Source organism: Sceloporus occidentalis, unplaced genomic scaffold, assembly GCF_023333645.1.
Source record: "Sceloporus occidentalis isolate IW3139 unplaced genomic scaffold, rSceOcc1.0.p SCAF_6, whole genome shotgun sequence".
Classification (NCBI taxonomy): domain Eukaryota; kingdom Metazoa; phylum Chordata; class Lepidosauria; order Squamata; family Phrynosomatidae; genus Sceloporus; species Sceloporus occidentalis.
The window spans coordinates 2,677,053-2,704,199 of record NW_028316986.1 but is presented as its reverse complement, the minus strand read 5'-3'; the positions used below and the strand labels follow the sequence as shown (position 1 = coordinate 2,704,199).

At 43.8% G+C, this 27,147-nt stretch overlaps 1 protein-coding gene across 5 annotated transcripts in view; it reads right to left on the bottom strand.

The window, feature by feature from the left end:
- Positions 1 to 27,147, bottom strand: part of LOC149310323 (protein EFR3 homolog B) — a 136,123-nt gene that overhangs the window by 72,954 nt on the left and 36,022 nt on the right. The window contains exon 1 of one of the 5 annotated variants that reach the window (XM_089528725.1): positions 18,557 to 18,902. The exons of 2 other annotated variants lie outside the window; for them this stretch is intronic. Coding sequence is in view for 1 of the 3 variants with exons in the window: in XM_089528721.1 (XP_089384847.1) it covers positions 1,500 to 1,512 (13 nt within the window). In the remaining 2 variants the exon portion in view is untranslated. Of the gene's footprint in view, positions 1 to 1,499; positions 1,562 to 17,930; positions 17,950 to 18,556; positions 18,903 to 27,147 lie in introns of those variants that run through there. 2 more of the 5 variants (XM_089528726.1, XM_089528721.1) reach the window with 2 other exon arrangements.

The window sequence follows — 27,147 nt, the reverse complement described above, 5'->3', positions numbered from 1 at the left end:
GAAATTAGGAATTGAATTCTGATCTTCTAGAGTTGCAGTCCAAGACTAAATATCACTTTGTCATGCTGGATCTCAAAAAACATGCTTTACACCTGAAAAATATGCTTTACACCGGACCGTTTATTATTGATTACAGCTATTGTCTAAACATTTATTATCAATTAGAGATAATGTTATTCTAGCATTAGAGATCCAGCGTGGCGTAGTGGTTTTTGTGTTACCATGACTCTGGAGACCAGGGTTCAATTCCCAACTTGGCCCTGGAAACCCACTGGGTTACCTTGGACAAGTCACAATCTCTCAGCCTCAGAGGATAGGAATGACAAACCCTCTCTGAATAAACTTGCCAAGAAAACCACATGAGAGGGTCACCATTAGTTGGAAACAACTTGAAGGCAACCTGAAATCCACTGGGTGACCTTAGGCAAGTCACACTCTCTCAGCTTCAGAGGATGGCAACAGCAAACCTTCTCTGAAGAAATCTTCCCAAGAAAACCCCATGATAGGTATGCCTTAGGGACACCATAGATCAGAAACAACCTAAAGGCACACAACACACCCACATTTATGATCAACGTATGCTTTATACCTGAGCATTTGTCCTGCATCCAAAGAAGTGGGACTATAAAAGTGTTAGAATCATAGAGTTAGAAGAGAACACAAGGGCCATCCGGTCCAACCCCCTGCCATGCAGGAATTCCCTTTCCCCCCCTTCTCCTTATTTTTATGCTGTTAAGACTAACATGGCTACTTCTTTGAAAGCTTCCCTTTAGTTCAGCACAACTTTCGGGGAGACATTTGCTCCCTGAATAGTATATAGAAGATGCCACTCTCTGCATCTGGGGATGGAAAAAACTCCTTTAACCTGACTCTATGTGGGGCACACATGGTGTAGTGGTCTGAGCGTTGGACTATGACCCTGGAGTTCAGGGCTCATTTCCCAGCTCACAAATTGAAACCCACTGGGAGACCTCGGGCAAGTCACACTCTCTCAGCCTCAGGGAAAGGCAATGACAAACCCACTATGAACAAACCCTGCCAAGGGTTTCCCATGATAAGGTTGCCAGCATGGCATAAGGTTTGAGCGTTGGACTATGACTGTGGAAATTACGTTTCGATTCCCAGCTAAGCCATGGAAACCCACTGGGCGATTCTGGCCAAGTCACATTCTCTCAGCCTCAGGGGAAAACAATGACAACCCTCCTCTGAACAAATCTTGCCAAGAAAACCCCATGATAGGTTCACTTTATGGTCACCATAAGTCAAAAATGACTAAAAAGCACATGACAACAAACATTGGGCACGCAAGTCTTGGGCTGCAGGGAGCAAAGGCCAAAAACTTGCAAAGCTTCTCACTGGAGCCTACCATGAGCCATGCACCGCAAGGCACATGGAGACACAAAGAATGCAGGGAAGCGGAATAAAGGAGAAGAGCCAGAAAGTGCCGACACATATATACAAACCCACCCACCAACCCACCTCCCTTCCTCCCAATTTACTTGCAGCCTCCATGCGCTCAGAGCCAGGATGCCAAAGCCAGCAGAAACCGAGTCCTTTGTCTCTCCCTGACAAAGAGTTAAACCAACTCCAGAAAGAAAGAGACGGCACAGCGGAGGATGGAGAGATCCGTCAGCAAGGCCAGCCCATCCCTGAGCCTGTGATACGCTGTACCAAGAACGGAGGGAGGGCAACCTTGGCCAGGCCTGGGGAAGCCACTGGGTCACTCCCTGGAATGGGATCGGAAGGATGCTGACTGCCTTCCCTGGGAGTGGATTGGTACTAAGGAGTTATTCAGACGGTGAACCTAATCTGGGTTGAATCTTTGTTGTTTACTTGCATTTCGAAAGCATCCAATTAAATCTGGCCGAGGCTGCTAAAAAAACCCGACTTCACCCAGGATAATCGAGATTTTTGAGTTTTTCCAAAAGATTTGCATTCTCAGCTGTTTGGACAACTGATGCGAATAGACTCAGGAGAAACTGGAATAAAACTCTGCATGTCTTGACCGTGCTTCAAATACATTCAACAGTATCTTTATTCAAGTGCTGGCATGTGTGAGGGACTATTCAGGTGGTGAAAATAATCCAGGATGAATCTGGGTTGAATCTCTGTTGTCCACACGCAACCCAAATGTACCCAATGAAGGTGTTTATTTTGGGACAGGGGCTACCAAAAAAACCTATTTAATGATATTGGGGGGTTTTCCAGAGATTTTGAAAAAAGATTTGCATTCTCGGCAGTGTGAATAATCAATGTGAATAGATGTGGGATCATCCGGTATTAAACTCTGCCTGCCTTGAATGCATTTCAAATACATTTGCATCACAACTCCATCTTTATTCAAGTGTTGGCATATGTGTGCAACTGAACTTGCAGAGATGTGCATAGATGCGTTTCTGTAGTGTGAATAACAAACCCAGAATACATGAATGAGATTACTTGCATAATCACGCTAACAAAAATGATGTCTGACTGACCGACCCCTCAGACAGCCAAAAGCAGATGTTTGCAAAGTGTGAGCAGAGGTGTAGCTGTCCTGTGTGTGCTGTGTGTCTTCAAGTCATTTCTAACTTATGACAACCCTAAGGCAAACCTATCATGGGCTTGTCTTGGCAAGATTTGTTCAGAGGAAGTTGCCATTGCCATTGCCATTTTGTGAGGCTGAGAGTGTGTGACTCACCAAAGGTCACCCAGTGGGTTCCATGGATGAGATGGTAATCAAGCCCTGGTGTCCAGATTCATAGTCCAATACTCAAAACTACTACAATCCCTTACCCAAAATGCTTGGTACCAGAAATGGTTCAGATCTGGGATTTTTTTTTTCTTTCAGATTTTGGAACACAAGTGGTGTAGTACTTACTGTTTTTGTGAGGCTGGAGAGAGACGCAAGGATCTATGAAGTGTCTTGGCCCTGCTGCCATTTCACAGATCCTCACATCTCTCTCCAGCCTCAGGAAACGTGAGAAATAAACTCTTCTAGAACACAGCTTCAAAGCCTGAAAAACCCACACAAAACTATGGATGCCAGCCGTGAAAGCCTTCGACTTCACACTGAATGGACTCTATTAGGAAAGTCATAGGCATGAATCTACAAGACCAGAGCAGAGCAGTGGAGGATTGGGGGATTTGGAGATGTCTCATCCATAGGGTTGCTATGAGTTGGGGCTGGACTGAGGGCAGCTAACATCAACAACTGCACTACTTGTATTCCAAAATGTAAATTATTCCAAACTTGAAGCCTCAAAGCATCATGTTGGTGCCCAAAAAGTTTTGGATTTTGGAGCAGTTTGAATTTTTGGATACAGGATACTCAACCTGTCATCCTTTCTTGGGCAGCTCTGTCTAATGCCTGCCTTCAATACTTCCTGTTTTGACCCAGCATAGTCATGTTGGACTACCAAGATAAAACTAGATCCTTTCCCTAGTAGAGAGGCTACAGCCATGCATTCAGAGACTACCCTCTGCAAAGTCTCTCTCCCTCCAACTGGAGGCTGTGGGCAACTGTCCACCTTGCCATCCTTTTGGCTACACTGGAATTGCAAAGGCAGGGATGAAAAAGCTGGCTCAGGCATCACCTGGGAACTTTCCCAGAAAAGAGGAGCAAGTGCAGTGTTTGCGTCTCCAGGAGGACCGGTCCCTTTGGCATGCGGTGCTGTAAATAAAAGTCCTTTTTTCCGCTGTGGTTTGCAGCAACATTCTGCTGAATCACAGGAAACGCTGGGCAGAGAGAGGAACCAAGTGCCAAGCTGGCATTACGGGAGCCTTTGCGGGAGGTTTTTTGGCACCGGAGACAATGTCACCATGAAACAAGAGCAAGAGGCCAGAAAGTCAGTTGGGAAGTCAATGATCAGGATAAGGCTGGCCAACCAACTTTTGCTTTTCCTCTTCTCTACAATGCGACGGAAAGAAAATGGCTCTCATCTGGAGAAATTCATGTGGCTTTTGAGGAAAACACACATGCAGCGAAGAACAATTATTCCCTCCGTCTCCACCATCCTTTTCAATGGCGGCTTGTGCTTTGCAGGAGGAGGGTAGAAAACATGCTAAATTCAAAAGCTTTCCATTTTAAATTCAGCATGTTTTCTGCCCTCCTATTGCAAAGCACAAAGAGACATTGAAAAGGATGGTTGGGACGGAGGGAATAAATTTTAAATCAAGGGTTGCAGAAAGTGATTGGAACCACACTGAGTGTCTGCCAACCAGGGCCAGCCATAAACAGCCACAAACTATAAGCAAAACCAAGACTTCTCCTTGTTGTGTGTCTTCAAGTCATTTCCAACTTATCGGGACCCTAAGGCATATCTATAAAGGGGTTTTCTTGACAAGGTTTGTTCAGAAGCTTGCCACCGTTGCCGTCCTCTGAGGCTGAGAGAGTGTGACTTCACCAAGGTCACGCACTGGGTTTCCATGGCCAAGCTGGGAATCGAACCCTGCTCTCGAGTCATAGTCCAACACGCAAACCGCCAAGATTTTGATCAGCAGAAATGGGATGTGGAAGCAGGAGGGAGAAGAATGGGGTGTTATGTCACCTGGGGTACCTTTGACACTGCTCAGTTGTGGGTGCTTATGTGCATTCGTGTCCCCTGTGGACTTATGGGGACCATGTGAATTCTACAGGGTTTTCATAGGCAAGGAAGAGGTGGTTTTGTCAGCTTCTTCCTCTGAAATATGGCCCCCAGCATCTGGCAATTGTTGGTGGCCTCCTATCCAAGAACTATCCAGGGCTGACTCTGCTTAGCTTGCCAGATCAGATGAGATCTGGTCTCCCCCCATCCAAGGACTATCTAGGGCTGACCCTGCTTAGCTGTGTGTGTGTGTTCCTTCCAACTGCCTATTAACTTATGCGGACCCCATGAATTTCACAGGGTTTTCTTAGGCAAGGAATCATGAGATGGTTTTGTTGGTTCCTTCCTCTGAAATAGAAGGGGCAGCATCTGGTGTTCACTTGTGGTCTCCCATCCAAGAACTATCCATGGCTGACCCTGCTTAGCTTTATATGTGAGAGAGAGAGAGAGAGAGAGAGAGAGTGTGTGTGTGTGTGTGTGTGTGTGTGTGTGTGTGTCTTCAAGTCACCTGTCGATTTATGGTCCCCTGTATTGTTGTTGTATGCCTTCAAGTTGTTTCCAACCAGGTGTGCCCCTAGGTTGATCCTATTACGGGGTTTTCTTGGAAAGATCATAGAATCTTAAGAGTTGGAAGAGACTCCAAGGGCCCTGATCCAATCCAACCCCATTCTGCCATGCAGGAACTCTCAATCAAAGCACATCCGACAGAAGGCCATCCAGTCTCTGTTTAAAGACCCCTAAGGAAGGCGACTCTGCCACAATCTCCAAGGAAGGAATGTGTTCTACTGTCAAACAGCTCTTACTGTCAAGAAGTTCCTCCTAATGTTGAGGTGAAATCTCTTTTCCTGTAGCTTCCATCTATTGTTTTCTGGGTCCTAGTCTCTGGAGCAGCAGAAAATAAGCTTGCTCCCTCCTCAATATGACATCCCTTCAAGTGTTTAAACAGGGCTATCATATCAGTTCAGAGGCTTGGTTTTACACTCCTCTGTGGCTGAGGAGTGTGGCTGAGAGAGTGTGACTTGCCCAAAGTCACCCAGAAATGTGACTCTGGTCTCCCAGAGTCCAATACTCAAACCACTATACCACACTCCATTTTTAACTACACTTTTCTCAAATTATTGCAGCATTTTCAAATTGTATGTTTCAAATCATTTCAAATGTTATCGATCGCTTAATGGGGGTGCCATCCTTTTATCTTTATTGCTGCGTTTCAAATGTTTTGAAACTGATCTTTAAAAATAAGATTGCTTATTCGACTGCTTTTTGGCTTCTGTGCTATAAATTGTCGTCCACGTACTTTGCTTCTCCTGCGTGCCATAAATCACTTTGAATTTCAGATTGTGGAAAAAGCTAACATCAAAAAAATAATAATCAAATTTTGATGTTCACCTTTTCTTTATTTTAGCAGCAAGCTGCTTTGAATGCCAGTTTCAGGGAGGGAAGGCTGGATATAAATAACAATATTTAGGTTCTCCATAGCACCCTACTTTTGAGCAAAATAGTTTTAAAAGAGAAAAGAACTATGCAAAAGTGTGCCCATGTTCCTTGGCTCTGAATTTAGACACCAACAAATGTATGAGTTTAAGCAAACCATCCTCCCAAAGCTCCATCTGCCACACTGGGTGCATCTACACTGCAGAAATAATGCAGATTGAAACCACTTTAGAAAGCAGAAAACTTGCACATCAGAGTAAGGGCTTCCTTATTTCTTGGTATCTCAGTTCCCTGCTATTGTGTACAAACAAACATGTACCAAGACTTCAAATCCTTGCGTGCAAACTCAACTAATTCTTATTGCATAAAACTACTGACTCTGGGTGCATCTACACTGAAGATGTACAATTGCCCGAAATTTTGACACTATGGGAAAAAAAGGATTTGTGTGTCTGTGTGTCTGTGTGGTTATTTGGGGGGGGGGGGGGAATGATTTTCAGAAAAATTGAAACAATGCAATACTTTGCTTATCCTCACTCAGTGCACAGAAATTAGACTAATCCAATATATAGTTTTCAAAATGATTTGGAGAATATAGGAACACCTCGTCTTAAAGCTTCTATTCAGCATACTAAAATTTTAAAAAATCCATAATCAATTTCCTTGTGTCCCTATATTGGGAGAAAGGTGGGATATAAAGAAATAATAATAATAATAATAATAATAATAATAATAATAACTATTATTATTTTCTTCCTTTTTGCAATTTTTTAAATTTTAAGAGAGAAAAATTTGGGGGTACTTTTTTCCTGATTTCCCCGCCCCCCCCGAAATATGCTAATAGCTCATGCAGGCATCAAAGCGGCTTCACGTCACTAGAAATAATGCAATTTGAGACTACATTAAATGTCAGGGGTCCCTCTCTTGAAAAATCCTGGGATTTGCAGTTCAGTAAGGCACTGGCTTAAATTGGCAGAGAACGCCAAAGACGCTGCAAAGCTACAAATCCCAGGATACCAGAGGATGGAACTGCAGTACTTAAAGTGGTATCAAACTGTGTTATTTCCACAGTGTAGATGCACCCACTAAAACACACACACTGTCCTACCTAGCCTGTTTGGTGTAGAAGGAGCTATTGGTTGCTTTAGGCAAACAAGGTGAAGAGTAGCGTTCTCTGAAGATGCCAGCCACAGATGGTGGCGAAACGTCAGGAATAAACTCTTCTAGAACATGGCCACAGTGCCTGAAAAACCCACATAAATAGCATGTGAGTTTCCTATAATGTACCCGCAAGTGGAACAGACAGCATCCAAACATCAAAACAGCAGAGTTTCAAAGCCGAGGAAGTTGATTTAATCGAGGATAATTACTGTAATCCATCCTTTAACGGCTGCCACTCGGGACGGCAACCTTTATTTAGCCGCTTTGATGCCTGCGTGAGCCATTACTGTATTATAATAAACACATTAAATCCATTTTCACGTTTTCTCGGCAGTCTTCGTTGAGTGACGGAGCACATGGGGCAGGTGGCAAAACAGATCCGGAACCAAGATGGGAGGAAGCCTAGAATCCTAGCATTGGAAGGGACCCCAAGGGTCATCCAGATGAACCCCCCTTCTGCTGTGCAAGAAGACACGATCCAAGCCCTCTCAAACCCATTCATCCAGTTTAAAAACAGCCTCCAAAAGGAGACCCCACCACACTCTAAGGCAGCGTCTTCCACTGTCAAAAAGCTTTTACATAATAAATAATGAGGCTGGGGAGAGACTGAGGATTTGCAAAATGATGGGAGGTATGGGTCCTCCCCATTTAATAGACACTTGCAAAGTATCCCTCAAGCCTTGCAAATACCGAACCATATGATCCTGTGGCAAGATGGGCAGGTCTTGCAGATAACCATTCCCACGTAGAGTAGCCATTTAAAGGCGGAGTATTCCTTATCTGGAATCCCTAAATCCAAAGCATTCCAAAATGCAAGACTCTTTGAGCATTGGCAAAAGTAGCGTAGTGCTGTATTTCCTGGAGGTACTGGGTGCTCTCCTTAAAGTTGAGCATGCAGCTTTTAAACTGTGGGAAATTATTTCCCATGATACTCCTCGTTTCCTTAAAGAATGCAAAAAAAGAAAGCTGGAGATGCCAATTGGTTGTTAATTTTTGTTTCTAATAAGAATACTATATTAATAATAGATAACAGAACGTTTGCATTCTTTAAGGAAACAAGGAGTAGCGTGCGAAAGATGTAGGAAATACAAAGCTTCAGGAAATACAGAACTATGCTACTTTTGCCATAGCTCAAAAAGTCTTGCATTTTGGAATACTTTGGATTTCGGGATTCCAGACAAGGAATATTCCACCTGTAAATGGCAAAAAGGAGCCACAAAAAGTGGTTCCTTTTTGTGCCCTGGAAAGGGCACTGTAGCCACCAGCAACATGGCTTTATGGTGCTGCATCATCTAAACAAAGCGCCAGGAGAGCTGTGATGCCGTGTGCCGTTTCGTGCAGCGCGCGGGGTCATGCTGCCATGGGGCCAGTTGGGGTGTGTATTGTGTGGTCGCCACACCCCTGACTCCACCACCAGGCCAGCCATAATGGCCTATTTGCACAACCCCTAAGTCTTCCAGCGCAACTCCGCCAGAGGTTGACCACAGACTTGTGCTGGAGAACCTAGAAGTTCCTAGGCATTGTAGGTCCTCCAGCATGATTCTGTAATCAATTATTATATATTAAGTATAATTATTATATTTGTATCATTACAATAATTATTCTTGCTGTGTGCCTCCAAGTTCTTTCCAATTTATGGGGACTCCAAGACTATCACAGAGTTTTCTTGGCAAATGTCATCAGAGGGGCTTTGCCATGGCCACCTTCTGAGGCTGAGAGAATGTGACTTGCCCAAGGTCATCCAGCGGGTTTCATGGCTCAGAAGGGATTCGAACCCTGGTCATAGTCCAACGCTCAGACCACTACACCGCATTGGGTGCTAGAGATTCTTAGAAGATATTGATCCAATCTGTGAACAAGCCAATCTTCAAAAGTCAAATGTGGACAGTCAACTGTACTTCCATATTTTCTGAGCCAGGAACCCATTATGCTTCTTCATGCGTTGCAGAGGTTTCAAAGACAACAACTCTCCAAGTAAAACCCTGAAGAAAAGCAGAAATGACAGAGCCAGCAAAACTCAAGGGGAGCTTTCTACGCTGCGCAAAACAGCCCTGGCACAAAACCACTAAGCTGCTGTTTCTTTTGTCTTTCCAAGGCCTTTATTTTCTTTCCACTTATCACTTATGTTCTTGCAGCATTTCCAAAGGGAGACAGATTTTTGTTTTCATCAGGACAGAGCTGCTAATTGGCCTCATTACGGGAAGAAAAAACATACCAGGGAAAGCAAAAGGAGGGGGAATGAAGGAGGTGAATTTTCTCTCCATTTCAGCCAAATGCTCAAAAATTGCCTAGTCCTTGAGGACTATCCCAGTTTGAGACTTTCCCAGCTCTTTGGAAATGTGAAAATAAATTGGTTTGAACCCCTGCATGACGTATTGCTCCTGTTGTTTGTTTACTGCTCTGCTGTGAATCCCTTTGATTGGAATTTTTTTTATTGAGCATCGTTAATTGGCTTCCAATTGCCATAAATATTCTAGTTATTCTAATTAATTGACTGACGGACACCAGTGGCAAGGCTATCTTGCAACAGCCTGACATGGCCTTATATCAGATATTAGGCCAGAGAAAAGTTACTTTGGGGGGATGACTGGCCCCTGAATCCAAGCCAGCAGCCATGCTATGGCTACTAGAGTTCAAAAAAGGAACTTTCCCCCAGAAGTAAATAATTGTCTTTTTAAACTGGTGTGCATTTCAACAGATATTTCAACTGATGTTGTTTAGATGTTAAATGTCATTGTTGCCCACCTCAATCCATGAAGAGAGGTGGGTAAGCTATAACAATAATATCTGCAGTTGCTACGAACTGCATCAGAGAATCCTAGAGTTGGAAGAGACCCCCAAGGGCTGTTCAGTTGACCCCCCTTCTGCCATGCAGGAAAACACATTCAAAGCCCTCCCTGTGACAGATAGCCATCCAGATTCTGTTGGAAAACCTCCAAAGGAGGAGACTTGACCACACTCCAAGGGAGCATCTTCCACTGTCAAATGGCTCTTACTGTCGGGGACGTTTGCATTCATTGCTCCGTGTCCTAGTCTCTGGAGCAGCAGAAAAGAAGCTTGCTCCTCCTTCAGGAATGACATCCCTTCAAATATTTATGCATGACTATTGTGTCATCTTTTGACCTTCTCTTCTCCAGGCTAAACATACCCAGCTCCATTCGGGGCCTTCTGTACAGGAATATAGGATGATGCCAGACGTTTGCTCCATCCACCTTAGTGTTATCAGCCATTCGTCAGACTTTCAAGAAGGCTTCTTTCTCAGCCTTGTCCGGAGATAGGGTTCCCATATCCCGCCTGGGGGCGGGACTTTCCCGATTTGGGGCGGGTCCGCACGGTCCCGCCCCAGTTTGGCCCCGCCCCCGGGACTCCCCCCCCCCCAGCGAGTCCTGCAGGCTTGGCTGGGGCTTGGAGGACGGCTGTCTTCCAAGCCCTAGCCATGCCCTGGGGGCTCCTCCGCGATCGCGGAGTCCTCCAGGCTTGGCTGGGGCTTGGAGGACGGCTGAAGCCAAGCCCCAAACCTCTGCCTGGCTGCCTCTGTCTCTGGGGGGGGGGGGGGAATCCCGGGGGTGGGGGCAAAACGGCGACGGAGGCAGCCAGGCAGGGGTTTGGGGATTGGCTTCAGCGAGGCCCCATTCCCTTGCCTGGCTTCCTCCGTTGGCGACGGAGGCAGCCAGGCAGGGGAAAGAGCCTTTCCTCTTTCTCCTCCTCCTCTTCTTCTGCCTCCTTTTCTTCCTCCCCTTCTTCCTCCTCCTCTTCTTCTTCTTTCTCCTCCTCTTCCTCCCCTTCTTCTTCATCTTTTTCCTCCTCTTCTTCTTCCTCCTCTCCTCCTCCTCTTCTTCCTCCCCTTCTTCCTCTTCCTTCTTCCTCCTTTTCCTCCTCTTCTTCATCTTCTTCCTCCTCCTCTTCTTCTCCATCTCTTCTTCTCCTCCTCCCCTTCTTCCTCTTCCTTCTTCCTCCTTTTCCTCCTCTTCTTCATCTTCTTTCTCCTCCTCTTCTTCTCCATCTCTTCTTCTCCTCCTCCTCTTCCTCCCCTTCTTCTTCCTCCTCTTCTTCTTCTCCTCTTCCTCCTCCTCTGCCTTTTCCACTCTTCCTCCTCTTCAATGCCCAAATATGCTGTTTGGAATGGGGGGGGGGAAGGTTAGCCAGAAAGGGAAGTACATTTCTGCCATCTGTCTAGGAACAATGCCAAAATGTCCTCCATTTTGATCATGCCTAAGAAACATGCATTTATATTAACATTTTTTAAAAAATCATCAATTTTTTGCGTGTCCTCCATTTTTAAAAATGTGTCCTACATTTGAAAATTTTGTCCTACTTTTGTCCTACATTTGTCCCAGTTTGGAGGTCCAGAATTATGGCAACCCTATCCGGAGATTCCCTGGCCTTCCCCTTCGGGGATCTCAATCTGGGCGTGGCTGAAGAAAATGTCCTCTGGGTTACAGTCAGTTTAGTCCTGGCTAGTAGAAGTTAATGGTCCAAAACACACTGCAGAAATAATCTAGTTTAGCTTGAGCTGTCCTGGCTCAGTGCTAGGAAATTCTGGGAATTGTAATTTGCTGCAGCGCTAGAGCTCTCTAACAGAGAAGACGAAAGGTCTCACAAAAATACAGTTCCCAAATTCTGTAGCACTGAGCCAGGGCAGTTAAAGCAGTCCCAAACTGGATTATTTCTGCTGTGTGCCTGGGAACAATGTCTCCCAGAAGAACTGGAACAGATTACACAGGAGGAGGTGACCCTAAAGGCAATCCTGTAGGTAACCTGGACCCAAACCATAGAAAACTTTGAAGGTAACAACCAACACTTTGTACTTTGCCCAGAATCTAAATGGCAAACAGTGGAGTGATTTTTAATATTGGTGTGATATGCTCACTGCGAGATGTACCAATAATCAAGCTGCCATGTTTTGCACGAATTGAAGTTTCTGAGCATGGCACAAAGGTAACCCAATATAGAGCACATTGGAGAAGGTCAGCCTTGAGGCTACCAGCTTGTGTTTTAATGGTGGTTTCAATTCAGGCAGTGTATAGAGCTGTCAAATCTCTTCTAGCAGGTCATTCCACAACTTGGGTGCAACTGAAGAAAAGGTCCTCTGGGCAACAATACTAACTAGTCCTGGCTGGCCAGTGTAAATGTCCGCCAAAGGACCAGAGTGTATGGGGCAGAGTTATATGGGAGGAGGTGATCCTAAAGGTACCTTAGACCAACCCATGTAGGATTTTCAAGGTAATAACCAACACTTTGTACCCTGCCTGGAAACTAACTGGCAACCAGTGGTATGATCTTAATACTCCTGGATGCCCCAGCAATCCATCTGTCTGCTGTGTTTTGCACTTATTGAAGTTTTTGTACTTGGTACAAAGGTAGTCCAATGCACAGCGCCTTGCAAAAGCCCGGTCTTGAAATTACTGGGACGATATGCAGATGACACCATAATATTAGCAGAAGACATTCGGGAATTGGAACGGTTAATAAGAAAGGTCAAAGATAAAAGTGCAAAGGCAGGTCTGATGCTGAACGTAAAGAAAACAAAAATAATGACCGCAGAAGAAATACACAAATTCAATCTAGACAAAGAGGAAATTGAAATAGTGAAAGAATTCCCATATCTAAGATCAAACAGAATGGAGAGTGCAGTCAGGAAATAAGAAAAAGACTAGGAATGGGAAGAGCAGCTATGAAAGAACTGGAAAAGAGACTGAAGAGCAAAGACATACAACAGAGCACCAAAGTCCGAATGGTCCAAGCCATTGTATTCCCCATCATCCCCATGTAAGGATGGGAGAGCTGGACAGTGAAGGAAGCAGACGGAAAGAAAATCAACTCCTTCGAAATGTGGGGCTGGAGAAGAGGACTTAGGATCCCATGGAGAGCCACGAAGACAAACAAGTGGGTTCTCCAACAGATCAGACCAGGGCTCTCCTTGGAAGCCAAGATGATCAAGTTGAGACTATTGTACTTTGGCCACATTATGAGAAGGAGCAGAACACTAGGAAAAACAATAATGCTAGGAAAGGTAGAGGGTAGAAGAAACAGAGGAAGACCACCAACCACATAGATAGACTCAGTCAGGGGGGTTATAATGGACAAGGGCTTATTGCAGGAACTGGGCAAGACTGCAATGGAGGATAAGGAGTCTTGGAGATGCCTCATCCACAGGGTCGCCATGACTCAGAACCAACTCGAGGGCAGCTAACAGCAACAAAACTACCATCTATAGGTCCTCCAGCTCTAGGAAGAGGTGCAACTGGCATAAAAGAAGAAGTTAATAGTAAGCACTCCTGGGACCGTCGCATCCCTCTGAGCCATCATTTGGAGCAACTTATCCAGGAGTACCCCCAAGTTGCAAAGACCATCTTTCACGGGGGAGTGCAGCCCCATTCAGGACTGTTTAAGCCTTGCATATGGAATAGTCTACCTCGCCCACAGATAGATCCCACCCAGCAATTCTTCTCTGCCTTTCCTCCCAACTCCCCACCTCATCCCAGATCTATGGTACTAAATCAGCTTCGCAGACCATATGTTCCACCCAGCGCTCACAAACACAAAATCCCAGCCGATTTCAAACCTGCCAAATCCGCTAAGCCTTCCTGAGTCAGAAGAGAGCTAGATGGTTCCCCCCACCAACGTTTTACCCCCCTCTCTTCTAAATACGTAAATGCAAAGGATGGGCAGACAGACCAAGGCACGAATTCCAATAATAAGACATTTGCTATGGAGCACCAGCCTAAAGAAATAACATTCAGCAGGTTCCCCTCCCCATGCCCACCCACGCTGCAAAAACACTTACCATTAATTTGCAATTTAAAATATTTATATAACATCTTCCCACTTTTTTCCTCCAAAACTTGAAAGACAATTTAAACAACCCTAGCACTAAAAATAGGGCTAGAGGTCCAAGGATAAACAGAATTAATAAATGCCAGTCTGAAAGCACTGCAGCTCTGACTGTGGAAGCAACAAAGACTCCTTCTTTCTGTAGACCAGAGATGGTCAGACCAAGGCCTTCCAGACATTTTTGGGCTACAAATCCCAGCATTCCTCACTCTTGGTTTCCTTCTCTTCCATAGAGCAAGGGTAGGCAGCTGCATGGGAGTGCGCATTTTGTGTTGTGTGCCTTCAAGCTGTTTCCAAGTTATGGCGAACCTAAGGAGAACCTCTCACAGGGTTTTCTTAGTAACATTTGTTCACAGCGGGCTCACCTTTTCCTAAGGCTGAGAGAATGTGATTTGCCCAAGGTCACCCAGTGGGTTTCCATGGCCAAGTGGGAAATTTGAACTCTGGATCCCAGAGTTATACAGTCTGCCTTCCACATTTGCATCTCTGACTTTTGCAGATTTGATTATTTGTGGATCTGAGTAACATGTTCTCTCTAGGAATCTCTAGGTTTTCTGGTGCAACTCTGCCCAAAGCTGACCACAGAGTTGTGCTAGAGGACCTAGAAGTTCCTAGAGAAAACACTACTTTAGGCATTTGTTGGTCCTCCAGCATCATTCTATGATCAACATATGGCAGATGTTGACCACAGAGTTGCACTGGAGGACCTAGAGATTCCTAGAGAGGTGCTCTTTCCGGTAAAAACATAGTGGTTTTTTATTTGCCTTGTTCCCGGTTTCATAGGGGCCCTGTGGCTCTAACCCCAGCGAATGTGGAGGGCCCACTGTAGTCCAACTGCATAGTGGACCTAGGATCAATTTCCACCCTGGACCACCTCATGGACTACAGCACCCCACCAAGCCCAAATACCTGTTTTCCTCACCATTCCCATCTTAAAACAGAGACTGGATGACCATACATCTTTCAGGAGTGTGTTGGCAGTGGGTTGAAGTACATGGCCTTTGGAGTCACTTCCAACTCCAAGTTCTACCATTCTAGGCCAGTGGTGGCCCTAAGACATATATAGCTACCTGACTGTCCTCCAGTTGATATTATTTTCTGTCAAGTCAACTTTGACTTATAGAGAGCCCATGAAGGAGAGACCTCCAAGTCGCCCTGTCCTCCACTGTCCTGCTCAGGTCTTGCAGACTCCTGTGGCTTCCATGATAGAATCTATTCATCTGGAGTACGGTCCACCTCTCTTCTTAATGCCCCTCCATGTTGCCAAGCATCATCGTCTTTTCTAGTGAGAAGAGATTTCACCTAAACATTAGGAAGAACTTCTAAGGAGAGCCATCCAGACTCCGCTGGTTTTCTCGCAAAAGAGGGGATAGGATCAGTTATTGTGTGCCTTCAATGCATTTCCAACTAACGGTGCACCTAAGGCAGACCTATTATGGAGTCTTCTGGGCAAGATTTTTTCAGAGGGGCTTTGCCTTTGCCTGCTTTTGAGGCTGAGGGAGTCTTGGCCAGAGCCAACCAGTGGGTTTCCAAAGATGAGCAGCAATTTGAAACCCTGGTCTCACAGAATCCTAATCCAACACTCCAACTACTAATTGCTCAGTGTGAGTATAATGGTTTGAGTAATGGATCAGGGCTCCAAGCAACCAGGATAAATAACTCATCTTCAGTAGCTTCAAAGGAAGGCAACCTTCTGAAGAAATCTGGCAACTAGCCCTCTGGGAAGTTGCAAAATGCAAGATATTTAATATGGGGGAAATAATCGATTTTTTGACCCTGTAAGAAGACGTCTGCTCATGCAATGCCATCCAAAGCCAAGGCTCAATATTGCATTCTCTCCAGGATGGACCAGGAAAGGGGCGGGGGGGGGTCTGCTGGAGAGAAGAATAGGGATAAACCCATTGCAAGCATGATCTCCCTCACATAAGCTTCTTAAAAACACACGGGTAGTTTTCACTCAATTGCAAACAGCAGGAGGAGGCTTAAGACGCAGCTGATGACGCTGGAGCCTCCATCAGGCGAGAAGATGTCCGCCCAAAGCCCCAGGCAGCAAAGATTTCAGCTTTTGAAGTAAATCTAGGGCAACATTTGTCCCAAACACACTGTCCCTCTGCTCCTGATCTCACTGGTTCTGTTTCTGCAAAGAAGAGCAGGTCAGAAAATGCAAAACACAGTGAGAGGAGGCTACCTTTCTGGACTCCCAAAATCCTCAAGCCTCCTCTTTCGCCACCTCAAGTTTCGCCATAGTGCCATCTCCAGAGCATTACATGTTCGTCCATTCAAGCAATCCAAACAGGACCTCCTATTTATATCTAGTTAGCTTACTATTTGCTCACTTATTTCCTAATTACTTATGAACCATTAACAACTGACTAGTGTAAACAAAAGTCCATCAGTGGTGCCTTTATTGGACAACCGAAATGCACAATATACTTGTTGCAAGCTTTCGAAGCTCCATGGGCTTCATCATCAGGAAAGATGTAACCTCTTGCCTGATGAAGAAGCCCATGGAGCTTCAAAAGCTTGCAACAATAAATAATAATAAAGCTTTATTTATATCCCGCTTCTCTGTTACAAAGACAACCGGAGCAGCTTACAATTTAAATTTACAATTTACAAGTATATTGTGCATTTTGAATGACCAATAAAGGTATCACTGATGGATTCTTATTTGTATTTGATAAACTGCCAACACAGGTATGCCTGCAAGGTTACTGACTAGTGTGAAATAGTAACTTATTAATCGCTATCCTAATAATACATTTATTTATAGCCCCCTTTCCAATGAGATCGAGGCAATATTACTATTTATATCTATATAACCACAAACAATAAGAATTGCAAACTACAAACCAATTTCTAATACAAGGCTGAGTCTCCCAGGAATCCAAAATATTCTAAAAACCAAAACGTTTCTCAAGGCTGGCTGAGAGAGTGACACCTTTGCTTTCCGGAGCTTCAAGGCACACAAAGTTTGTTTCATGCACAAAATTATTACAAATATTGCGTATAAAATCGAGGCTATGTGTATAAGGTGTATATGAAACAGGAAAAAAAATCTGGTCAGACTTGGGTATTATCTCAAAGATATTTCGATATAGATATAGATACACACACACATACATATACATATATTCACACAAATACAGGTTTATCGAAATCCAAAAAAATCCGAAATCCAAAACACCTCTGGTCCCAAGCATTTTGGATAAGGGAGACTTATTTGCATGCTGTGGAGAGAGAGGGCAGACTATATTCCTCTATACGTATCCTCCAAAACCCTTGAATAAATCCTCACTTTATAGTGTCATCAGATTTAATCGCCCCACCAAGGTCAGTTAAATTTGCCAAAGGTGTTATCACGAAAGGGAATGCCACCGCAACCAACCCATGCGCCTTTACGTTGCCAGAGAGAGAACTTGGTTATGCTTCTGCTAACATAATGGGAACTTCTGCTGCCCACTGTTGCATTGCCCAAACTATTTCAACCTCTAAATGTTTTGGGGCTGCAATGCCCAGCATTTCCCAGCTTGCTGTTCTGGGAGTTGCAATCCAAAAGATCAGGAAGGTGGGATAAGTTTGAAAAGGCTAGTTTGAAAGCAGCAATAAAATGGATTGGAAGATCAGGTCTTGGACGCTGTAATCCAAACCCCTTGGAGGACTCTCATTCATAAAGTCAGTGTAAATCCAAGCCAATTTGATAACCCACAACAACAATTGAACACTTTGACTACATATGGCCAGACCCTTCCAGCTAAACATTACAAAGGACTTTTCAATGTTAAGAGCTCCACCAAAAAATATTGTTGTTGTTGTTGTTGTTGTTGTTATTATTATTATCCTACTTTCCACCTCAAAATGGGACACCAAAAGTTTTCAAACATTGTATGGTTTTCAAAGACATTCTCAAAGGAGGAAGAGAACAGTTAAACTTACTCGCTGCACCCAGAAATCTTTCCTGCGCAGAAAATGATGTGATCAGGGTGAAAAATTTACATCTGGTTGATTTGTAGAGAAACAGCTTTTCTACACATTTTCTAACATTAAAAAACAAAAACAATGAAAGGTTTCTTCTCTGCAAAAGAACCGAGTGCGAATTTTGTGTAGAATAACTCCTAAACTGCCAATAGGCCTCGAAAATTTTCAAAGACATCCTTGCAGGGGGAAGAAAATTCTTATTATTACTCGTTGCGCCCTTTGGAATAAGCTTAGCGAAGACTTAAATCCCTACCACGCTCATGCATTAAAATAAAGCATTTGCACATATTGTTGCCAATGACCCACTCTTGCCAAACCCAAAGCTCCCTTCTTTTTCTCTCCCTATTAATGGGGCACACATTGTAAAGTGCTGGGGCATGCCAGCTTTATGCCAGGCTGGGCTCATGCCCCTCCTGCATCTTCCATCACCAAAGGACCCTATCTGACTATGCAACCTAGCCTTTCCTTCCTTGCCACCCCCTTCCAGTTTTGCAATAGCAGAAAAAGCTTTGAACTTTCTCGCTGCTCCAGAGCACATATACACAAACACACCGATAAGAATAAATAATCTCTCCACAACCCACCTGCAGATTTTCTTGCCAGTCAATGAGCCAAGCTGTCTTTCAAATTATTCTGGCTCAGAAAGAGGCGGAGGAAGAAGAGAACTGATGCAAAGCTCCCCAAAACAGGGGAATCTGTTTTGCTATTCCTCCTTCCCCTCTCCTTTCTGGTTCTTTGCTGGATGGTTCTGCATGTCAAAGAGGCGACGAAGAGGATTACATTTCTGGCACCCAGATCCATCTAAGAGACTTCCAGCTTTTCCCACGGATGTGCCATCGCCGCTGTCGGCTTTTGTTGTTTGTTGTCAACTGCCCTCCAGTCGATCTCGACTCATGGCAACCCACTGGATGAGACCTCTCCAAGACCCCCTCTGTCCTCCCCTGCTCTGCTTAACTCCTGCAACCCAATAAAACCCCATAAAACCCATAGAGACCTCCCTCTCTTCCTCCTTCCCTCCACCTTCCCCAGCATTATGGTCTTTTCCAATGAGTCCTTCATTCTCATGATGTGTCCAAAATACGACAGTCTCAGTTTGGTCAACTTGGCTTCTTCCAGGGAGGTTTCTGTCTTGATCTGCTCTAGGACCCTTCTGTTGGTCCTTTTGGCTGCTTGCTGTCCATGGGTTTCTCAGTGCTCTTCTCCAGCCCCACATAATCTCAAATGAATGGATTTTCTTTCTATCATCTTTCTTAATTGTCCAGCAATAGATATGGTGGCTTGTATGATTCTAACTTTTGTGCTCAGTTGTATATCTTTGCATTTTAGGATCTTTTCTAGTTCTTTCATTGCCACCCTCCCCCTTCTTAACCTGCTTCTGATTTCCTGACTGCAGTCCCCATGGCATTTCTACCAATATTTGATCCCAGATATGGGAATTGTTTTACTGTTTCTATTTCTTCATTGTCTAGATTGAACTTGTGAAGGTCCTTGGTGGTCATTATTTTGGTTTTCTTTATGTTCAACTTTAAGCCTGCCTTTGCACTTTCTTCCTTGATCTTCCTTAGCAGTTATTCCAGGTCTGGAAGATTTTCTGATAGTATTATGATGCCATCTGCATTTGTCGTATTGTTGATATTCCTCCCTCCTATTTCACTCCTCCTTTTTCTGTGTCCAAGCCTGCTTTTCTTATACGTTCTGAATACATGTTGAACAGAAAGGGTGAAAGGATACAGCCTTGCTTGATTCCTTTGCCATTCTGTTTCTCCAGTGGCCTCTTGTCCTGAGTACAGACTCCTCATCAGGACTATCAGATGTGTTGGCACTCCCATGCATGTCTTTAAGGGCCTTCCATAGCCTTTCATGATCTATGCCATCAAAGGCTTTGCTGTAGTCTATAAAGCACATGCTGATTTTCTTTTGGGACTCCCTGGTGAGCTCCATTATCCATCGTATGTTTGCTATCTGGTCCCTAGTGCCTCTTCCTTTCCTGAATCCCGTTTGGACTTCTGGGATTTCTCTCTCCAAGCCATTGGCTTCCCCATCTTTAACTTGCAACAAACCAGATGATTGGGGAAAGCAAGAGGCTCAATCCTCTTTTAGAAGGGGGTCAATGACCTGCCCCTGAGAAGATTTGGGAGGCATGCTTCCGAATTGCACCAAATCCCACTTTGGCACAGCTGTTTCCAACCAAAGAGAGAGTACCAAATTCAGTGGGTCTTGTGGAAAACAGGAGAGGACACTGTGCCCTAGGGGTCCCCGCTTTTGCAGCCCCTAAACCCCACCTTTACACCCCGTGGGCTCCTTGTAGTTCCTCCAACCTCCTGACCTGCTCTTGCCAAATTACCAGTCGCTTTCCAGCAAATTTTCAGGTGATTTTTTTTATCGCTAAATTTTCACAAATGACAAAAAAAGATCTTTTTTCCCAATAATGAATAATAAATATAATAATTAAATAATAGCATCCATAATTTATGGCAATTTTTAGCTTTCTCAACCCACAAGGGCCAGGCCCAAATTTCAAATTTTGATCAAAATTGGAGACAAGAAGGGCTATGATGTTACATCCGCAATTCCCAGAACAGGTGGACAAGACCCATAGGAAAAAACTGTCCTCCACTCTGGTATACAGAACTCATCCACACTGCAGAAATAATCCAGTTTGATACCACTTTAACCACCATGCCTCCATGCTATGGAATTCTGGGAACTGTAGTTTGTAGAGCAGCAAATCTCTGCTATTAAGCACAATTAAGTTACATCTGGTGCTAAAACTCAAGTTTAACCCTAGCTAAAGGCAGCATTAAGGACATTAAAACAGAATGGCATTTAGAAACACCACACACACACACACACCACTTTATCACTTAGTGCCCCTTACTCCTGGAACCTTCTTCCCCCACATGCACACCTCATCACTTCTCTACCCAGTTTCAAAACTGAATTAAAGACTATATTGTTTAGAGAAGCATTCCCCTCTCTGACCCAGGAAGGCCCCTTTTAACCATCCATCAAGAAGCCAAGCCCTTCCTCCAGTCCATCTGCCTTGGTCCAGGCCTCGGAGGTTGAGAAGATCTGCTGGACCTGATCCTATTCCCCACCACCACTCCCTTCTCCTTTTGTGTCATGTCTTTTAGATGGTAAGCCTGAGGGCAGGAAACCGTCTGACTAAAAAATTTATGTACAGCACTGTGTAAATTTACAGCGCTTTATAAATAAAGGTTAATAATAATAATAATAATCTGCTGCAATATACTAAAACCCAAATGCCTCCTTAAATAAAAAGTTATTTATCTGCAGGCAAACCGACCTCCTGAGGAAGCAAATGCCACAATTTTGGAGGTATTTCCCTTGGGCAAGTCACACTCTCTCAACCTCAGAGGAAAGCAATGTTAGCAAACCTCCTCTGAATGAACCTTGCCAAGAAAATCCCATGATAGGTTTTGCCTTAAAATCCCTGTAAAGTCAGAAACCACTTGACGGCACTCGACCAACACAACAAAAATGCGTACTTTATTCCCAGAACCAATTACGTCTATTTCCGTTCCAATTCTTACAGGCTGTTGGGGCATGCAAAAATGTTGTCAAATAGCCCAAGTCAAATAAGCATGCTAAATCGAATCATGTTCTATTAGGAGGGCTGGAAATTATTCCAATTCAACATTTTCCAAAATACACACAGAACAAAGGCAGCACAGAAAAAGTAACACAAAATACCTGTTCATGGCTTGCATCCAGTTCACCCACCCACTCCTTTGAAAAAATACTCTTTATATTAGTATCATCATTATCACTATCAGCATTATCATCATTTATTTTAATTGCACCATCCATGTACATAGCACTTTACAAACAGAATAAAAGACTTATAACTATTTCAATATAAATTACTTAAACACAATGCAAAAAAAAATCATGCATGAACACGAAATACATTATTTGCAGGGATATTTGTTTGGACGGTAATTAAAGCATTTAGCATCCCAGTTGTTGGGTTTGTTTGCTTTTAATTCATAGATCCCACTTGCAGAGACCTGACTGTCAATAGAGTCCCAGTGTAAGGAGAACTGAAAGTACAGATATTAAAAATGCTTTCTTATCCAAGCCAGACAGAGAATGCACCCATTTTCCTCTATTTGCCAACATTCAAGTTATGGGTGTCGCTGCTGGTGCGTTGTTGTGTGCCCTCAGGTCATTTCCAACTTATGGAGACCCTAAGGCAAACCTATCATGGGGCTTTCTTGGCGAGATTTGTTCAGAGGATTCATACTATCACAGAGTTGGAAGGGACCACAAGGGCCATCCAGTCCAACCCCTTTCTGCCATGCAGGATCTCTCAATCAAAGCATCCCCAATAGATGTCCATGCAGCCTCTGCTTAAAGACCTCCAAGGAAGGAGGCTCCACTACACTCCGAGGAAGGAGTGAGTTCCACTGTCGAATAGCCCTTATTGTCAGGAAGTTCCTCCTAATGTTGAGCTGGAATCTCTGTTCCTGGAGCTTGCATCCATTGCTCCAGATCCTGTTCTCTGGCACAGCATGATGAAAGGTCTGGAAACCATGCCCTATGAGGAGCGATTTATGGAACTAGGAATGTTTGGGCCGGAGAAGAGAAGGTTAAGGATGATGTGATAGCCCTGTTTAACTATTTGAAGGGATGTCACATTGAGGAGGGAGCAAACTTGTTTTCTGCTGATGCAAAGACCCAGAGCAATGGATTCAAGCTACAGGAGAAGACATTCCACCTAAACCAGTGGTTTCCAAATTTGGCCTTCCAGATATTTTTTATTTAATTTCCCAGAATTCCTGACTGTTGGCCAAGTCCAAAACAGCTGGAGGACCCAAATTTAGGAACCGCTGACCTAAGCATTAGGAAGAACGTGTTGACCGTAAGAGCTGTTTGACAGTGGAAGATGCTGCTGCCTTGGAAATCTTTGGAGGATTTTAAGGAGATCGATCTGTCTGGATGCTTTTGATGATGTGTCTTGCATGGCAGAAGGGGTTGGATTGGATGGCCCTTCAAGTCCCTTCCAACCTATGAGTCTAAGACAGCCTGAACAACATACGGCCAGGGAGGCCACATGTGGCTCGCCAAAGGATTTTGGGTGGCCTGCGAGGATGTGGAACACTTCTTATGCTCCTCTGCTGCTCAGCTTTCTCTTGAGGAAAAGGCCAGGCAAAGGAGAAGAAGGACGGAATTAGTATTAATAATATTATCATTAATTAATAATTATTAATTAATATTTAATTAAAACCTAACTGTGGCACAAAGAAGTTAACCTATTTTAATTTTGGCCCCTTCCTACTGCCAAGTTGCGCAGGTCTGGTCCAAGAGAAGCTGTCCATCCTGGGAGCAAAAGCCAGAAACTGGCGCATGCTATCTTTGCCCTAGGGAGGTGAGGAAGGGACAGTTGCAAATCTAATCACCTCGTGCCACACAATTTCAACCCGGGAAGCTGAAGGAGGATGAGCAAGGACAGGCTGGAGAGCTTAAGCCAGCTGTGCCAGCCAGCTGTTTGCCATTAGTGTCCGCATAAAGTGCATGCATTTGACTCTGGGAAGCCACTGGGCTTCCAAACAGGGTCAGGAGGGGATCAAATGCAATCAGGGGAAGTAGGCTGCACTTGTGGGAGCCAAAACAAAAACCCAAAGCACATTAATCCTGGTCTCCAATTCCATCAGGGAAGCTAAGAGCAGATGGAGATGCTCTGAGAAGGGTAAGGAGGACGTGGCTGCAATTCAGTTTGACATCACCCTGAACTGTCATGATTTCCTTTTAGGGGTCCAATCCTAGGATTTGTAGTCTGGTGAGGGTCTTAAAATTCTCTGCATAGCTCTAGTGCATTTAACCCCCCCTCCCCACTAAACTACAGATCCCAGGCTTCCACAGAGTGGAGTCACCACAGATGAAGTGGAATCAGGTTGTGCCTTCCTTATCCAAAATGCCGGAGACCGAGAAATAGAAAAACCTATTTCAGATTTTTATGGATTTTGGAATATTTCCAAGTGCATTGTCCTGCACCTGCAGCCAGGGAACAGGATGGAGGAAGAAGAGCAACACAGTTCTGAGACCTTATCTTGTGGGGCATGATTGCAGGAGTCGGGCTGCATCCCACATCACTGTCTCACAATCCACAAGGGTGCAAAAATACAACTACCGTAACTGATATTGCAGCAACATCCAGATATTCAGCAAAATACAATTGTCCACTTGCAACAGGAAAGTCAGCAGATGGACTTGGAGAAACAATGCAGTGAACTGCACAATTCATTGTGGTTTTTACAACAGGGAAGTGGACAGAGATTTCACAATGCAATATGAGGAGATGGGTCAGATCTTATCATTCATTGATGCAACAGTTTAAGCAGTTTCAGATTCTGAATCGATCCAAAATTTAGGAATCATGGATGATGATGATAATGATAATGGTGTGCGATGCTCTGGAAGCATCCCTGATTCCACCATCTACTAATATTATTTGCTATTATTATTATTATTATTGACGCCAGCATAGTATAGTGGTTTTAGCACTGGACTAGGACTCTGGAGACCAGGGCTTGAGTCCTGGCTCTGCCATAAGAACCCATTGGGACTATAGCCAAGTCACACTCTCTCAGCCTCAGAGGATGGCAATGGCAGACCCCCTCTGAAAAAACTTGCCAAAAAAATCCTATGATAGGTTCACCTTAGTATTGGAAACAGCTTGGAAAATACACAACAACATTTATAACTATTATTACTATTACCATCATCATCATCATCATCTGTTAATACTACTATTATAGGAATATTGCAAAGCCTCTGTCAAAAAAGACCTTGTAAAAGGTCAAATCCCAGGATTTCCTAGGTTGGATTTACAGCATTTAAAGTGATGTCAAACTGCATTATATCTACAATATAGATGCATCCTAAAAGGAAGGCAATGCCAAATCTCCTCTGAAGAAATCTTAAGTTTCAGTGATGGATGGACTACGATTCTGTGGAGTACAGGCTTCGAATCCCCATCAGCCATGGAAACCCAAGCAAGCCACACTCTCTCAGCCTCAGAAGGAAGCAAAGGCAACCCTGAACAAGCCTTGCCAAGAAAACCCTGTGAAAGGGTTGCCATAAGTCAGAAATGACCTGATGGCACACAACGACAACATAATGATAAAAAAATAGCCACAAAAACAACTCTGTTTGTGAACTGCCTCAGTGCTTCATCAGGAAAGAAGCCAACTTTTTGGGTGTGCAAATGCAAAGCGAATCCTGTTCCACTGCGGTCCATAGAAAAAATCCCAGTCCAGGATTGTCTATCTGCTGCAAATACAAAAATGTTGCCATGGACTGTTCTAATCCTGGCATTCACACTTTGCATAACCAGCCAAGGATTGAGTATCCCATTACTCAAAGCAAAAGAACAAGAGATGCCCAGGAAGGGGATGGCAGGGAAGCAATGCCAAGCTCCGAATCCCTCCGTTTCATGTGCTCACATGCAGACTACTCTAAACACACACATTATAAAATGAAGGCCTCGAGGGGCTCCAAATCCCTCCTGGGTTTGCAAATCCCACCCCAAGCAAGGTAAGCCAGCAAGATGCAACAAAACAGCTGGTGCATGCGAGAGCCAGACCGCAATAGCGCAACCGCAGGGGAGCACAGAGACCATGGCATTTCTGGAGTAGATATAAGCAACACATGGCTCCATCCTGGAGAGGGGAGGAGACAAAGACCACCAAAATCATATCCTCACATGGTCTCCCTCATCTGGCGTGGGGCTGACGCAAGCGCTTGGATAAATGGCACATTTTCAAAATGCAAGCTCTTGGATGAATTGTTCCAGGCGTAGACTTAAAACATGCGCTTAGCCCCTTGATGCTCAACTAACACCAGCTCTCTCCACCCCATATTACTATATTCTTATATTGTATTGTATTATATTATTATTATTCTGCACAGCTCTGTGTTTTGTTCCCATGCACCGCTTCTCTCTTTCAGTTGGTTTCTAGGATGCTGCAAGAGCCTTTTGCCTAATTATTTTCCAGACTGACACAGCTATGTCTCTGAAATATATTTCCCTAGCTAATGATTTTTGAAACTGCAAATTTTCAAAGTGCAAGCTCTTGGATGAATTGTTCCAGGCATAGACTTAAACTGGTGCTTAGCCCATTGATGACACGGCTATGTCTCTGAAATATATTTCCCTCGTTAATTCAGTTCAGTTATTAAAGCAAAAAAGAGACAAGCCTTGTGAGTCTTAATAATATCATTAAGCGAATTTGGAAAACAGGATCCCTTTTGCTATAGACAGGAATTGATTTTATGGCCATAATATTTTGTAGGGAACATTACAAATATAGCCTCCCTATTATTATTATTATTATTATTATTATTATTATTATGCACTGTCAGTTTCATTTATGGATTTATATAAGATCTCGCATATTACTTAAAACTATGTCTTCACCTTGTCCATCTAAAATATTAAATGCATAAACAGATGTTAGTCTCAAAGGTGCTGCAAGATCCCTTTGCCTAGCGATTTTCCAGAATGAAACAGCTATGTCTCTAAATATATTTCTTTAGTTAATTCAGTTCAGTTATTAAAGCAAAAAGCTTATAAAAATAAGCCATCTTTTGCTATACACAGGAAGTGTTTTTATGGCCATATTATTTTGTAAGGAAGGTTGCAAATATAACCTCCCACCAAATATGACGATGAGGATGAGGATGAGGATGGGGATGATGTACTGTCAGCTTCATTTATGGATTTATACAAAGTCTTGCATATTACTTAAAACCATTTCTTCACTTTGTCCATGTAAATCAAATGCATTAACAGGCTAGTCTCAAAGGTGCTGCAAGATCCCTTTGCATAATAGTAATGCAAATTAATATATTTTTGATATATCAATATATCAGTTGATTTTTTTATTTTTCCTTGTATGATTTATTACAAAGGTGCAACAAGATTGCTTTGCATGTGGTTACTTTTAGTTATTCTTAATAGTCATTAATTCTCAACTTCTAAAATCATTTATTACGCCTCCGCACCCCCAAGAACCAATTGCCGTACTGAAAAACGATCTATTCTGGATGAGTGTAGAGGGAGTTATTCTTTCTCAAAGGGTTATTTTGGGATATTGTGATGGAGAGAGTATTCAAAAATGCTGCCACACTGAATTTTTTAGTGAAAGAG